Source organism: Paroedura picta, chromosome 4 (assembly GCF_049243985.1).
Source record: "Paroedura picta isolate Pp20150507F chromosome 4, Ppicta_v3.0, whole genome shotgun sequence".
NCBI classification, from domain to species: Eukaryota; Metazoa; Chordata; class Lepidosauria; order Squamata; family Gekkonidae; genus Paroedura; species Paroedura picta.
Window position 1 is genome coordinate 119,239,300 of NC_135372.1, and position 15,068 is coordinate 119,254,367.

Sequence of the window (15,068 nt, forward strand, 5' to 3'; positions counted from 1 at the left end):
TCTTGTTACAATGGGCTTCCCTGGCCAATCTTAGCTCACTTTCAGCTTTGGCCTTTCTTATGATTGATCTACAGTGCCTAGTAACCTGTAGGTACTCTTCTTTAGAGCTCTGTCCTTCCCTCCATTTCCTGAACATTTTCCTTTTCTTTCTTAGTTGAAGTTGAAGTTAGTCCTCTTGAAGTTCTCTGTTCATCCAAATAGGCTTCTTAGAGCTCCTGCAGTGTTTTCATCTTTTTGGGATAGTCATTGATTGAGCATACAATAGCTCTTGTTTGAGTAGCGCCCATCCTTCACATACTCCCTTCCAGCATTCTCGTCCATGGTTTGACGCTCATCATGTCTCTGAGTTTATTAAAGTTTGCCCTACGGAAATCCAACATCCGCGTCTGGCTACAAGCTTCCTTGGCTCCCCATCTCAAAAGGAATTCTATGAGGACATGGTCACTTCCCCCTAGGGTCCCCACCTCCTTCACCTCATCCACCAACTCTTGCTTGTTGGTCAGTATTAAGAGTAAGACCTCTGTATAGAGTAAGGTGTCTGCAGGCTGACCTTTGTACAGAGTAAGAGATAGCAGCATGTGCCTGCAATGTGGGACGCAAGACAGATGATGAAAATGCTTTGAGCTAACTGGACCAATGAATTATCGGTGGATTTACAGGAGTGGCTGATGAGATGGTGACCTCATTGGGCAACGTAACTTTATAAAAATCCTGTGCAAGGGACATTCTGGGCATTTGATTTGGGACCAGAGCCCCGATGTCACTTACGAATTGGCTTATATTGTAAATGATATCTTGAAAGAATTCTCTGGCATGGATGTAGATTTCTATCCCACAAAGGGGAGAAACAAACACAAGTTTGTTGGGGATAAAATAGTTGGTGCAGGCTTCTTCCAAGACAAATGCCTGCCTTGACCCTTTGTGTGCTACAGCTCAAAATAGAGCAGATTTATGCTGTTGCCTTCCTAGTGACCACTTGAAACTTTACAGTTTTAGCTGAGCAGATCTAAGCTTCCCATACTCAAGGGATTAGCCCTGGCAATGAAACAGATTTGAGATCTAAATCCTGCCTAAGGATTTAGTCCTTCTAATCTTGTAAATCTAAAATGCTTTTTATTATTGATGGGGGAAATTTTTTTCCTTAAAAAGGAAGCAACATGCACCTAGATCTTGCCAAGATATAAATTAAAAAGTTCCTGGCCCACAGAGGTTACAGTGGAGAGAGTGTCTCGCTCGGAACTGAAGAGCCATCTGACTGATGCTGCACATATTTCTATTGTGACAACAGCATAAGGTGCACATAAGACCTTGTGCAGCTTTCAGTAAGGTATATTGCTAATTGCCATCCCTCTCGCTGCTCAGAACATAATGCTAAATTCACACCCTGCCAGAGAGAAGTCAAAAACACCAGAAATAATTTACAGAAACACAGCTTGATGTGGAAATGAATCACTTAATATGAAACAAAATGTGAGAAATAACTGAGAATTATTTATCTGGGTTAAAAATAAAATCATAATTAAAATGTCCCATAGTATTTACATCCAGATGAAACAAAATCCTCATGGAAAACAAATCAGCCCAAATGCTATCACAGATTCTCACTAAAATTTACTACCCCTTATGCATATACTACAAAGACAGATGTAATGAAATCTCATCTTCAAGGCATATGCCAGTTTGTAATGCAGAGGTCAGAAAAAGGGGTGGCATTTCTGCCATAGAGGATACATCATTGTTCAAATATTTTAGATTCACTACATCATGGTAGTTACCTTATTCTAGTAAAGACTGTAGGAAGTAGGGTTGGGTGCTTCGGTGTCCAAGGCGGCTGTTCGTGCCCGAAGCAGCCAGCTCAGCGGTGCAGGGGGGGGGGTAGGGAGGCATAGCGCCTGCGTGTGTGTGCCGGCCGGTGCCTCTCCCCCCCCCCTGCTGCACAGAGCTGGCTGCTTCAGGTGTGAATGGCTGCTTCGGACACCAAAACAACCCAACTCTAATAGGAAGCTGTATTGGGCCACAGAAAATTGGAAGAAGAAGAGTTGGTTTCTATACTCTGTTTTTCACTACCTGAAGGAGTCTGAAAGTGGCTTACAATCACCTCCCCTTCCTCTCCCCAAAAGAGATACTCTGGGAGGCTGGGGAGGCTGAGAGAGCTCTGAGAGAACTGTGACTGACCAAAGGTCAGCCCGTTGGCTGCATGTGGAGAAGTGGGGAATCAAGCCTGGTTTTTTCATTGGCCTTAGTACATACTTTACAGGTAACAAAATAAATATTTCTCCGTCCTGGCTCCCACCTGGTGGAATGAGCTCCCAGATGTCATCAGGGCCTGCAAAATGGAGCTGTTCCACCAGGATTTCAGTCAAAGCAAATGAACCTGCCACCAACCAGAGCCCAAGGCCCCTCCTAACATAAACTGCACCCACAAAAGAAGAAAAAAAGCCACAGTGCAGCAAAACTGAATCAAATATTAATTACTGGATGCCAAACTAGAGCAACAATATCAATATCCTATATTACATTGTGTTAGGAGTTCTTACTTTTAATTGCTCTTACTGTTATGTAGTCAAATCAAAATGTTATAATGTATTACATTATGAAATGTTCAATGTAAACTGCCCTGAGCCACAATGGAGGGTGGTATATAAATATAATATAATAAAGAAAAACAATGCATACTCTTGACAACCAAAAAAAGGGAAGTCAGATATAGTTATGTCCTGTGGAAATGCTTAGGCCAGAACTGTAAGGATCAGATTAGCAAGTTTCATTCAGGCTGTGAATGGTGATTAAAAAACAGCCCGAAATTACCCAGGACCCCCACTGACAAGGCAAGGGAGCAGATAGGGGAAAGAGGCAGCAGGAGAGAGTCCCAGGGTGTGCGCAGTGGATCGCCATATTGAGAGTGGTGCCCTGGGATTGGCTGGAACGTGGGACAAGCAGTGGCACTCGAAGAAGAAGAAGAAGAAGAAGAAGAAGAAGAAGAAGAAGAAGAAGAAGAAGAAGAAGAAGAAGAAGAGTTGGTTCTTATATGCCACTTTTCCCCACCCGAAGGAGGCTCAAAGCGGCTTACAGTCGCCTTCCCATTCCTCTCCCCACAACAGACACCCTGTGAGGTGGGTGAGGCTGAGAGAGCCCTGATATCACTGCCCGGTCAGAACAGTTTTATCAGTGCTGTGGCGAGCCCAAGGTCACCCAGCTGGTTGCATGTGGGGGAGCGCAGAATCGAACCCGGCATGCCAGATTAGAAGTCCGCACTCCTAACCACTACACCAAACTGGCTCTCTTAAGGCTCTGTGTGCTTGGCCCAGCCTCTTTGTTAGGCCTAGCAGCCAGAACAGCTTCCCACCCTCCCACCTGTAGGCTAAAGCAAAAGTGTTATAGGTTTAGGCCACAACTGTTTGACAGATGTTGTGTGGATATAATTTGTAAACTGTTAAATTCAATTCATCACAGCTGGTGGGTTGGTGGGGGACTGAGCTGGTTTGGAGGGAGCTTGTTCTGCACAGCAAATTCCTCTAATAAGGGGCCTCCTTAAAGAGGAAGCAGGCGGTGAGTGGGGCTGAGCCAGCTTGGTGTAGTGGTTAGGAGCGTGGACATCTAATCTGGCAAGATGGGTTTGAGTCCCCGCTCCCCCAAATGCAGCCAGCTGGGTGACCTTGGGCTAGTCACAGCACTGATAAAGCTGTTCTGACCAAGCAATAATATCAGGGTTCTCTCAGCCTCATCTCACAGGGGAGATATTGTGGGGAGAGGAAAGGGAAGGCTAATGTAAGCCATGTTGAGACTCCTTCAGGTAGAGAAAAGTGGCATAGAAGAACCAACTCTTCTTCTTTTTTCCGATCCTGCTCAGAGGCATGGAGCTTGCAGTGCTGCGTGGCCTGGGATGGAACTAGAGGAGGTTTGTGCCCCCTCTGGCATCCCAGGTGGAACACCTCCCTGGTTCGGGACTACAGCGGCATAGGCTGGGAACCATTGTGGGATGCAGGGGGGCTACTATAGGATGGGTATAGCTGTAGTTCAGAGGTAGGATATATCTGAATCCCAGCAGAAAAACAACAACAGCACATCCCACATAAGCATCCCACAAATAATTCATGACATTGTAAGGAACAGAACAATAGACTAGACAGGCATTGATATGTAAAATGCTTTGTAGATAAGATCAGTCATTATCATCCTTCCATTCACAACCTGGCTTGGCTGATCTTTCAGACTTTCTCTAACAGCAACTATATACTAGATCATAATCTTCTGGGTTACAGTGTTTAAGCCAGGGGTTAAGATCCCCTTGGCTCATATTTATGGCCATCCTTAAGTTAAACACCTCAATAGAGGAGAAACAAAGATTCACTCCAGATCTGATATGCTTACAAAAGGATGTGCCAGATTTTCCAGCAATGCAGTTAAAAGATTTCTTCAATGTTTATTCCAGTGAGAATTGGACAATCACTACCAAGAATCCCCAAGTTGCTACTTCTCTTTTTTGCCCTCTCTTGTCTTTCTTTCTGCATCTAAATGCTACTGATAGACATTTGTGTCTTGGTTAATTTGTTGCAACATCCTGTGACATGGCACTAACAAATTAGCTTAAATTTCATTCCACTGTTCTCTCCCATGGTGCATGTGGCTGTATTATAAACCTGTGCCCTTTGTGCTACATCTCTCTCCACTTGAAACCAAACCGACATCTGCCTATGACAAATGCATTGCACTTATACTGTCAACAGTTACTCAGAGAGAACCTTTTCTCATATGCAAGCTAAAGGTTTAGCTTCATAAACTTCTGTTTCTAGATATAAAAGCTGCCTTCACAAGTAAGGACTTAGCTTTAAGCTTATCAGAATGATCTTTTAAACAATGTTTTCCTTATTTCTGGTTTTATACCGGCCAAACTACAAAAGCCCCACTGCTTCCTGCATCCCCACAGGGGACCTTTTTGGGTGGCACATCAGGTCCACCCCAGATTATTGCCTCATGAAAAACAAATAAATAAATCTCCCCTTAGAGCCAGTGGTTAGGAGTGTGGACTTCTAATCTGGCTAGCCAAGTTTGATTCTCTGCTCCTCCCCCACATACAGCCTGCTGGGTGACCTGGGACTCACCATAGCACTGATAAAGCTGTTCTGACCGAGCAGTAATATCAGGGCTCTCTCTGCCTCACCTACCTCACAGGGTGACTATTGTGGGGAGAGGAAAGGGAAGGTGATTGTAAGCTGCTTTGAGACTCCTTCAGGTAGAGAAAAGCAGCCTATAAGAACCAACTGTTGTTGTTGTTGTTGTTGTTATTATTATTATTATTTGGGCTGGTTGACCCACTCCCTCCTTTAGTGACCAATGATGGGCCTACAGGGGGTGTGAAGGGAAGGGCCCTTGGTCACTTGAGGCTCCTCTCACTTTTGGGGTATTTGGCCAGCTGACATCAATTCCTGGTACCCCAAAGCCTGGAAGATATTTCAACAGGACTTCCATGGTCAAAAGTTTGAAAAAGGCTGGTTGAGGGGGCTGCAGGAGAAAACACAATGACAATAGGGGTGCAGGGAAGGAAGGATTATGGGAATATAAGCCTTTCTCACTGCATTGTGCTGATGATCATGCTTCTTGTTCATCAGCATTTAGCATTACCAAACAAAAATGTCATATAAATAATGCAGGGACAATTTAGGTTAATTTAATTGTTTCCTATTATCAGCAACTTTTTTATTTGAATACCACTTCAAAGGATATGCATATCAAGAATAGACTTGCTGATGCCTTCATCTCCACATTTATTAATCTGTTCACTTTCCAACATTATCGCTGAAGCAGAAAGAACAAGACTTCCAGGTACTGTGCTCCACTTGGAGCAGGGAGATAAGAGAAAGAAATCCATTTGGAAAACAGCCCCCTCTTTCTGTTGAACAAAAGTCTATTTTGTAGAAGACTATCTTATAGCACCAGGAAAAAAAGCTACAAAACACTGTTCCTGTCTTTAGTAATATTGATTGGAACATTAAGTATATGAAAAGGAAATTTCTCTCTATGATGTTTTTGTTACAGCTTCAGGAGATGATTACCTAATATTTCACTAATACATACTGATGCTGCCCATCTGCTGGCTCAGAAAGAGGGAATGTAATTGTATTAATTGAATCATCGATATAATGCAACCTTGTTTCATCTGACATGCTGGGGGAGCATAAATATGGCTCCAGTAGACTCAAGTCTAGAATGCAGGTGGGGAGAAGGATGCATTAAACATATCAATAATTTCAACAGAGGACATAAATCTCATTTGGGATATATAGCTATTGAGCTACAGAAAAGCCTGATAGATGAGGAGAGCCAGGAGGACCTACAGAACTGACTGCATATCATGGCAAGTGACAGTATTTTGGTTCACTTCAGTATTAAAAGGCCATAGAAATGTAAAGTGACTCATTAGCAGAAGCATTACAGCTAACCACAGGTTGCTTGCTCTGAATTACTGACACAATGGACAATGATTTCTGCCTGCAAAGCTGGATCCAAGTTGGAATAACTCCCTTCTGCCAACACTTCCTCCATCTTTCCTGAGAACGGGCTTTTTCAACCAGAGTTCCTTGACAGCCCTGGGTGGGTTTCCTGAATGGGTGGGAATAAATTAATTTTAAATACATTTTAAAAATGTGTTAAACATTTATTGGGTGATATGACCATATATTGACCAAATCCCCACCCCCCATCCCAAAATGGCCAATGATAAGACTGGAGGGGGTGGTAAGGGGTGGCCATGTAGACAGCTATGCTTTCCAAACATATTCTACATCATCGTGCCACTTCTGGGGTTTCTCAAAGACTGAAGATTGTGTCAGAGGATTTTCAATGGTTAAAAAAAATAATAATCAGAAAGGCTGCCCCAGAAAAAGGGAGCCATTGGATCTAGACCTATAAAGTTGGAAGTTGCACTTTATAGTCTTTATTTTATGATAGGAATGCACTAGGTTGCCAGATCGCTTCTGGTGCCTGCCGCCACTTCAAGAGCCAGCCAGAAAGGGGAGAAGGGACAAAACTCACCGAGTCTCCTGTGTTGGTATGTCACTTCTGTTGTCATTGATGCCATATGCCCCACTCCCATGTCCTAGCCCACACTGGTTGCCAGGCTTTCTCCCCAAAGTGATCTCATACTGGCATAAGTATGAAAAAAAGTCCCCGAAGGTCAAAATCCTGCACACATTCATCAACAGACTTTAGGCTCATCCGATCGATTCTCCTGTCAGTAGAAGGTCCAGGTTTAAATAGAAACAATTATGTTAAAAAGAGTACGACTAATATGCCTTTCCCAATTACTGAGTAATTCCCGTATTTAGTAAGCAGCTTCCACTTATATGGAAATGTGACCAGAGGCAGATTTGCATTCTGGTGCTTCCTAGATAAATTATTAGCTGATACGTTTGAAGTAAGTATTATGCAAAATGAAAAAGGGAATGGGAAACCAACCTTAACAAAGTCAGGAACTCAAAAGTTGAGCTATAAAACAATATAAAAATTATAACGAATATTTATTAAAGTGCACCAATATATTGTTAAAAACAAAGTAAAAACTATACAGATCTAACTGCACATGAACAGAACCAAATGAGTTTTGACCCTTATGGGTCTGCCTCAGTGGTCAATAGCCTTGAAAGCTTTTTTTCTGTGACACACATGTAATGCACTCTCTATGCTGAATAAGACAATAACTGAGAGTGGTGGTCCTAGACATTATATATCTTTGAAGGTGAGTTCCAAAAAGAAACACTACAGAAGTATTTGTTGGGGCTACACAAAACTGATTTCCCTTGACCACCCACATAAACTTCATAATTTGTTTTAGATAGGAGTGCATTGTATAATAATATTGACCACTGAGGAAGACCCATGAGGGTCGAAATGCATTTGGTCTGTTCATGTGCAGTTAGATCATTATAGTTTTTCTTTGTTTTTAACATGACATTGGTGCACTTTAATAAATATTTGTTATATTTTTATATTGTTTTATAGCTCAACTTTTGAGTTCCTGAAGTTCTGGTTCTGGTACGACCCTCTGGGGCAACAGAAAACAACTCTGCTCCATCTTCTATATGACATCTTACATAAGCAAACAGAAAGGCGACTGTAAGCCGCTTTGAGCCTCCTTCAGGTAGGGAAAAGCGGCATATAAGAACCAACTCCTCTTCTTCTTCTTCTTCTTCTTCTTCTTCTTCTTCTTCTTCTACATGACAGAAAAGTAAAATGTATACAATTACTGATTAGGAAGAAGAGTTGTTTTTTTATACCCTGCTTTTCCCTATCTGAAGGAGTCTCAAAGTGGCTTTCTCTTGCCTTCCCTTCCTCTCCCCACAACAGACACCCTGTGAGGTAGGTGGGGCTGAGAGATCTGACAGTACTGCTCAGTCAGAATAGCACTATCAGGACTGTGATGAGCCCAAGGTCACCCAGCTGGCTGCAAGTACAGGAACAGAGGAACAGAGAATCTGGCTTGCGAGATTAGAAGCTTCCACTTTTAACCACTACACCACACATGACTACAACAGGGTAACAAATGAGAGCCAATCTGCCAACACCATGTTCTTCTCTTTTAAGTACCGTTATGACAATGACAAGGAGAAAAGTGGTGGATAAATTATGTGAAATAAAGTAAAATATTCGTCTGAACTTTACTATCAAGCAAAACTCTCAAAGACAATGACTAACTCATAATAGAATATTCCCCCCTCCTTGATGTTCTGACTGTCAACTGTAGTCAGCAGATAGACTTAATTTATTCTGAATATTATTTCTGAACATAAACAGCAGCAAGAACCCATAAAATCCTATCACAGTGAAAATTACATACAGCTGCATATGTGGGATTAAAAACACAACTACTGAATCAGAAGACTTTTAAAAATACAGATACAATTATCTAATTTAATATGCATATATGTATTTACTAAATAAAATAACATACTAAGTAGAACGTTTTTGTAAAACTTAGAAAGATCCACTCTGTAATACATCTGGAAATGAATTTCAATCATCATAAACATGCCTTATAACAGTTGTATCACAGTTTAAAGCTGAACTAAAGAAACCTGGAGCATTTCAGACAGTTAAAATTCTAGTTTGCTTTCCGCAATAAGGAAAACAAATGAAACACTATCAGATCACTAATACAAAGTGAGATTATTCACACCTTCTGCTTGGAAGACGGGTGTGTCTGGGACTATTATTCTTTTTTTTAAAAGAACATTAAAACCATTTTATATACCAAACTATATGGGTCAGAAGAAGTACTTAACCATTTGCCTGCCCACTGCATTCCTGCAAATGGCTCTCTGGGCCATTAAAAATAACAACAGCAACAACAACTTCTAGATTCAGACTGAAAGAAGCTTGGTTGAAAGGAAAAATGATGAAAGCAGGCCTTTAAAAGGCAAATCAGCAGGTGCTAGAAATGCAAACCTCCCTGTTGATCATGCAGTCCTGTAAATGCCCTTTCCTGTCCTTGAATTCAGAACAACCAGAAAACAAATTTAGCAAAGAAGCTTTTGATGTGCAAGTCTACCCAACTCACTTCCTACACCATTCAGACCATGCTGTCTCTCTATACTTCTTTCCAAGGATAATACAGTTTCTTCTACTCCTTGGATTCGCAGTTCATCTCTCACAACAGCACCACTTAAAAAAAGTCAAATAAATCGATGTTCAAGATATGGAACTTTAGCCCAAAATTTTCTCTGCAAATTTCTCTGGACAGAGCAGCCCAGTCAATGGCTAGTAAGATCCCATAGAATGATACTTATATTTTTTAAATTATTATTATTATTTATTTCAAATTTCCTGTTACATTTCTATGGCAAATCAGGAAAACTGCTAATTTCCCCAAATGTAACTCATACTCCTATAAAAATTTCTCCTTAAATGGGATCAACAGAGGAAAAAAAATCCTGACTTCAGAAATAGGATTGTGTTGCAAAAAGTAACAATTGTATGAAACAGTTTATCATATATGCTGTGGTCAAAAACAACAGCAGACTAGAACATGCCTGATGGTTCTTTCACAGCTTGAAGGCACAATTCACACACACACTCACACAAACATACACATGCGCACACATACAGCAATGGTTATGGAGCCTTTTGTCTGACCATAACTTCTTCAGCTACAAGACACCACAAATCATGACGAATTTCTCAAAGAAATGCAAAAATCAAATCAAAATTCCAGGTCTAAGTCAGTATCTTTCTATAAATCGATTCCTTAGACAACAATATACATTATCTGGACTGTGTTCCTCCTTTGTTGTTTTAAAGCTTCCCCTCTCCCCAATATATTTCAAGATAACCAGCAGGCAGACCACAATGATAGAAGTAAATGTCATGAAATACACATTTGTTAGAATTGCAGAGAAGAACATCCTGAGAAACATTTTATAATCAGCAAAAACAAACACACACACACACACCTATAATTAACTTCATATAACCATTCATCAATGGGGGGGGGAGTGAGAGTCAAAATCAACAGCTTCTACCATAGCATGCCTATGCTTCTTCAAATTCGCCAACAACTTTTAAAAAATAAAAGTAGCTTACCTGCACATTTTGTTCTTGTTGTAAGTGGAGGCCCAGGCGGTCCTGTCCCTCCATCTCCAGGACGGGTAAGAAGTACTCTAATCTCATATTCCACATCTGGGTCTAGATGCCATAACTTGTAATTTGGTGAGTCAACAATATGAGTTTCAGCCCAATTCCCATTGGTTGTACGGTATTCCACTTCTTTCAGAATGATTGGACCATCTCCAATGATAGAGTTAGCATTTGGTTTGATCCACAGATAGGTAGCTCCAACTGCGAGAAGTTCTGGAGGTGCAATAGGAGTGGGAGGTTCTGCAAACAAAAAGGAGATAGCCATGAATGCTGCTAACATCTGGTGATGGTTATTGTTACTTGAACATTGGGCCAAGCTGAGGCTTTAGAGATCACTTTGACTCATACCTCAGAAGTTTCATCTAAATCTCCCCCAGTTATCAAATGAATTAATGCTGTTTTATTTTTGAGAAGATCTGTAATGTGAGGAAGTGGAATTGTCCCTTATTGTTGTAAAATTACAAGCTTCTCCTTAACATTTATCATAAAATAGTGAATTCATCTTGTGACACTTACAAGAGCTATGTATTTAATTTTATTCTAATACTAAAAGGTTATAAACTCAATCTGGAAACTTTGTTTTATACAAACCCTCTTTTGTGCTGAAAAGAAAGGTCTTGAATAAAAAAGGACTTATTAAAGGCTGGTTTGTTTGATTTTTGCTTCCATCATAAGTGCCCAAAGATCTACACACCCGAAACACATCTGGAAAACCAACTCAACTGAAAGCAGAAATTTCTGTCCTTCCAATTTTGGTTATTTTTCATTAGTTTTCATTGTTAGCCTTTTCAATCATTAATGAGTCATTCATGGTTTGTTTCTTTTATGCCTTTTTATTTTTATACATTTATAAGCCATTTATAATTTGCACTAATTTTAAATAGAGAAAATTTGGCACACAAAAGCTGAAAATAACACAGGAATAAACACACATGGGGCTCAATTTGCATAAGGGATAAGCAAAACTGAAATGGGATTTCTGAATACAAACTCATAAAGTTGGGAAATTCAATACATTCCTTGATAAAAATGTAGTTTTACAAGGATTCACACACACACAATATTATGATCAGCATGTTTGTTATGAACAATGCCTATTCCTAGGTGGCACATTACAAAGGACCGGAATGCCCTTAAAGTAAAGGGTACAGAGGCGAGCACGTTCCTTAGAATTTAGTAAGGCCTGTCATAGGAGAAGTTGCAAGCATTTTATCCTGTACAGAAAGAATAATTTGGTCCATGTTGGGTCCGAGCATGGGCAGGAAAATGAGAATGCTATATTTGGTATGGGATAGAAAGCCAAGTAGGACTTTGATATGATTTGGTTGAATAATTTGAGAAATAAAATATGAAATGTTCTTTCATAATTCATGAGATTTAATTACAGGATGAAATCATATATTTATGAAATTGTACCAGGTCAGAAAAATTATATTTGACCCTGCAGGTCCACACTAGTTTCATTTTTGTTCCCATTTGACAAACTACCAACTACGGAACTAGCATAGGTTTAACTTATGATGCGTATGAAAAGGAGACTTGGTTAACTGAACATGTTAATCTGATCTTTACAATGCTATTACTTGTATTTATTTGGAGACTGGAGAGGGAACCCAGAGGACTAGCCCTTGAAAAAAATAAATGCTTCTTGTCAGACCACATTCAGAAGACTGGGCAGTGATTCGGAATTGGCAGCACATATTAACCTGCAAGGTTTCTCAGGTTTTGCATAGTCACTCATGGTTTTCTAGTATCTCTGTAATACTACTTAAAAAGATTATCCAAAGCTTTGAAACTGTATGTTATTTATATATGTCTTTAACTAAGCCTTATTTTCTTCCCTGTGTTAGTGTCTGTCTGCCATTCTCAAGTGGTTGTGAAAGAACAAGCAGGAAATGCAAGGAAGCTGAATTAAAGCAGCCAGGCCCGGGGCACGTGGAAATGTGCCTGTGCAAACCCCAAGGCCTGAAACATGCTGGATACCTGGGAGGTAGCAGGCAAGTGGAGGGTCCTGCAGGCATCAGCCTCTGCTATGAGCTCCTGACCTGCCATCTGGAAATGTGAGCCAGGAAACCAATCCTTGCTCCTTGTGGGGATGATATGGTAGCTCCATGTACGCATGGCCTCTTATGGAGGCCCCTCCAAAATGTGGGAGTCCAGTGCATAAGCTCAGCTTCCCCCCAAATGGATCCATCACATGCTTAGGGCTTAGGGCTAATCCTGCGTTGAGCAGGGGGTTGGACTAGATGGCCTGTATGGCCCCTTCCAACTCTATGATTCTATGATTCTATGCATAACAACCACCAACTATGACAAATCAACAGGCTAACAATCAGAATAGAATAAATAAAAAACAGCCAACAATGATAATAAAAGCAAGGCTATCATGGTGGGACAGGTGGGCAACAGTAGTGGAGATAGTGGGAAGAGCACTGGTATGCAGCCCTTTAAATAGGGATGCTCGAATGGCTCCAGCCCGCACAGCATCCCAGTAAGGATGGGGCCCTCTCTCTGAGCAGGAAGAAAGAAGCCCCACAAGCCCCCAGAAGGTGGGAGACTTCACACCTTGACATGCCAGACCAAACTAGTCCATTTCCAGCCTTGGCATCCCCAGGATCCTGCAGTCTGCAGCCTACATGATTGGCAGCCATGTTTACAGTGTAGATTAAACAATTTTAGCTTATTTTAATTGAAACCATTCAATGGGAGAAAAGTTCTCCCAAACTACACATTCATACAATGTTGATTCCCTTCCCCCATATCTCTGATTAGTGTAAATGCAATCTGACCACTGGCATTCACATAGCACTCACTTAAATGATGAAAATGATGTTTAGTTTATGTTAACAACATGATAACGATGCAAAATGAGAGCTAGCTCTGCAAATCATGGGATAATTTGTCAGATGTTAGACCAACTGTTCACCTCATATTTAGGAAACCTTGTTTAATAATCAAGAATATTTCAGTAATCAAGGTTGTTTTTAAGACTGAATATATTTTTAGATCTACTGATTTGAAGCAGTGTTGGACTTCAAAAAGAAGAATCAGTAAGACTAGAAATATATATGCCCACTGAATAGCCTTCAGTGTATAACAGAGCTGTACTAGTAAAAAATGGCACCACTCTTAAACCATAAATCACTAAGTTAACCATGTGGATTAAGAACAAAAAGACCATTTCTGCACAAAGGGATAAAAGTGGCTTCTTGCTTGCAAATGCAGGATGGTAAATCTTGTGTTTGCAGCCCTCCTCATGGGGAGACCCCTCCTGCATTTTCTCCTTGCCCTGTTGTGGCTTTTTGCCTCCTAACGAGGCTGCAAGGGAAAACAAGCCGAACTTTCTTTCTCTGTTCCTTCGCTTGTCAACCACAGCAAGCTACAAATAACAGCACAGCAGTGATCTCATAGACTGAAACATTCTTCCCCCTCCCCGCTGCCCCGAAAGTATTTTTGTTAAAAAAGGAACTTCCAAATTGCTATGTGGTAATACATTTTTAATAAAAACCAATACTGCTGTGTTGCTATGGAGATATGCCAGAATAATACAGCATTCCCTCCCCCTGTTATTTGGGGCTTTATTTCTATCTGGGTAGATTTCTGAGACACTGAACATGGTCCCTGGAGCCCAAAAAAGCATTGCTTTACTGACTGGCTTAAAAACAAAGCACTTAGACTCCGGTATGATTGGGAGAGGGCTGCCTGATCATCCTCCCTTTTTGCTCAGCTCATTTCCCACCTCTAGAAAACAGAAATGGGGCTGTTTTTGCCTGCCCGAATTGTGAGAAAGGTGTACATGGTCACTGGAGCCCAAAAATACATTTTGTTTTAATGGTTGGCTTAAAAACAAGGTGTTCAGAACCCTATATGATCAGGAGAAAGATGCTTGATCACCCACCCCACTCTTTCCTACCTCATTCCCCACCTCCAGAAAAAAGAAAAGGGGCTGTGTTTTGTCTGCCTGATCCCAAAAGGACTGTGGACACGTTAAAAGTTTTACTTTACCTTTGACAATGAAGATTTGTGGTCATGCTGCAACACAAATTGCATCATTAAAAAAAATTACTCGGAGTAGGAAACAGAGAGGGGAGAGCAGGTAGGACAAAGCTGCCAAGACTTTTGTGTGTTTCCCCCTCCATATGGGCTTGCCTCTGGTTGTTCCCTCATGAGAAGTGAGATTGCAAGTGGCAAATCCAGTTTTGGCAAAATCCCTCATCCGGAGACAAATCTGGCCAAATCTCAATCCAGCCCTGGGACAACCTCGGGATGCAGACGGCATCATGTGGAGGGGGCTCTAAAACCTGCCAGCAACCAGAAGCTGTCCAGAGGTATGTTCCTCATGTGGAAACTGTCTATTCATCTCTGTGCTATGTAGGTGGAGTCTCAGTTTACATCATTTTGATGGTGTTGATGGAATTTCCTGTTCTCTGTGAAGTGAA

The 15,068-nt window shown here is 41.1% G+C and overlaps 1 protein-coding gene across 10 annotated transcripts in view; it reads right to left on the minus strand.

The window, feature by feature from the left end:
- The window catches only part of PTPRT (protein tyrosine phosphatase receptor type T), a 769,637-nt gene that overhangs the window by 369,401 nt on the left and 385,168 nt on the right, over nt 1-15,068 (minus strand). For all 10 annotated transcript variants that reach the window (XM_077335394.1, XM_077335396.1, XM_077335393.1 and 7 more), the window contains exon 7: nt 10,576-10,869. In XM_077335394.1, coding sequence (XP_077191509.1) covers nt 10,576-10,869 — 294 coding nt within the window. The remainder of the gene's footprint in view (nt 1-10,575; nt 10,870-15,068) is intronic.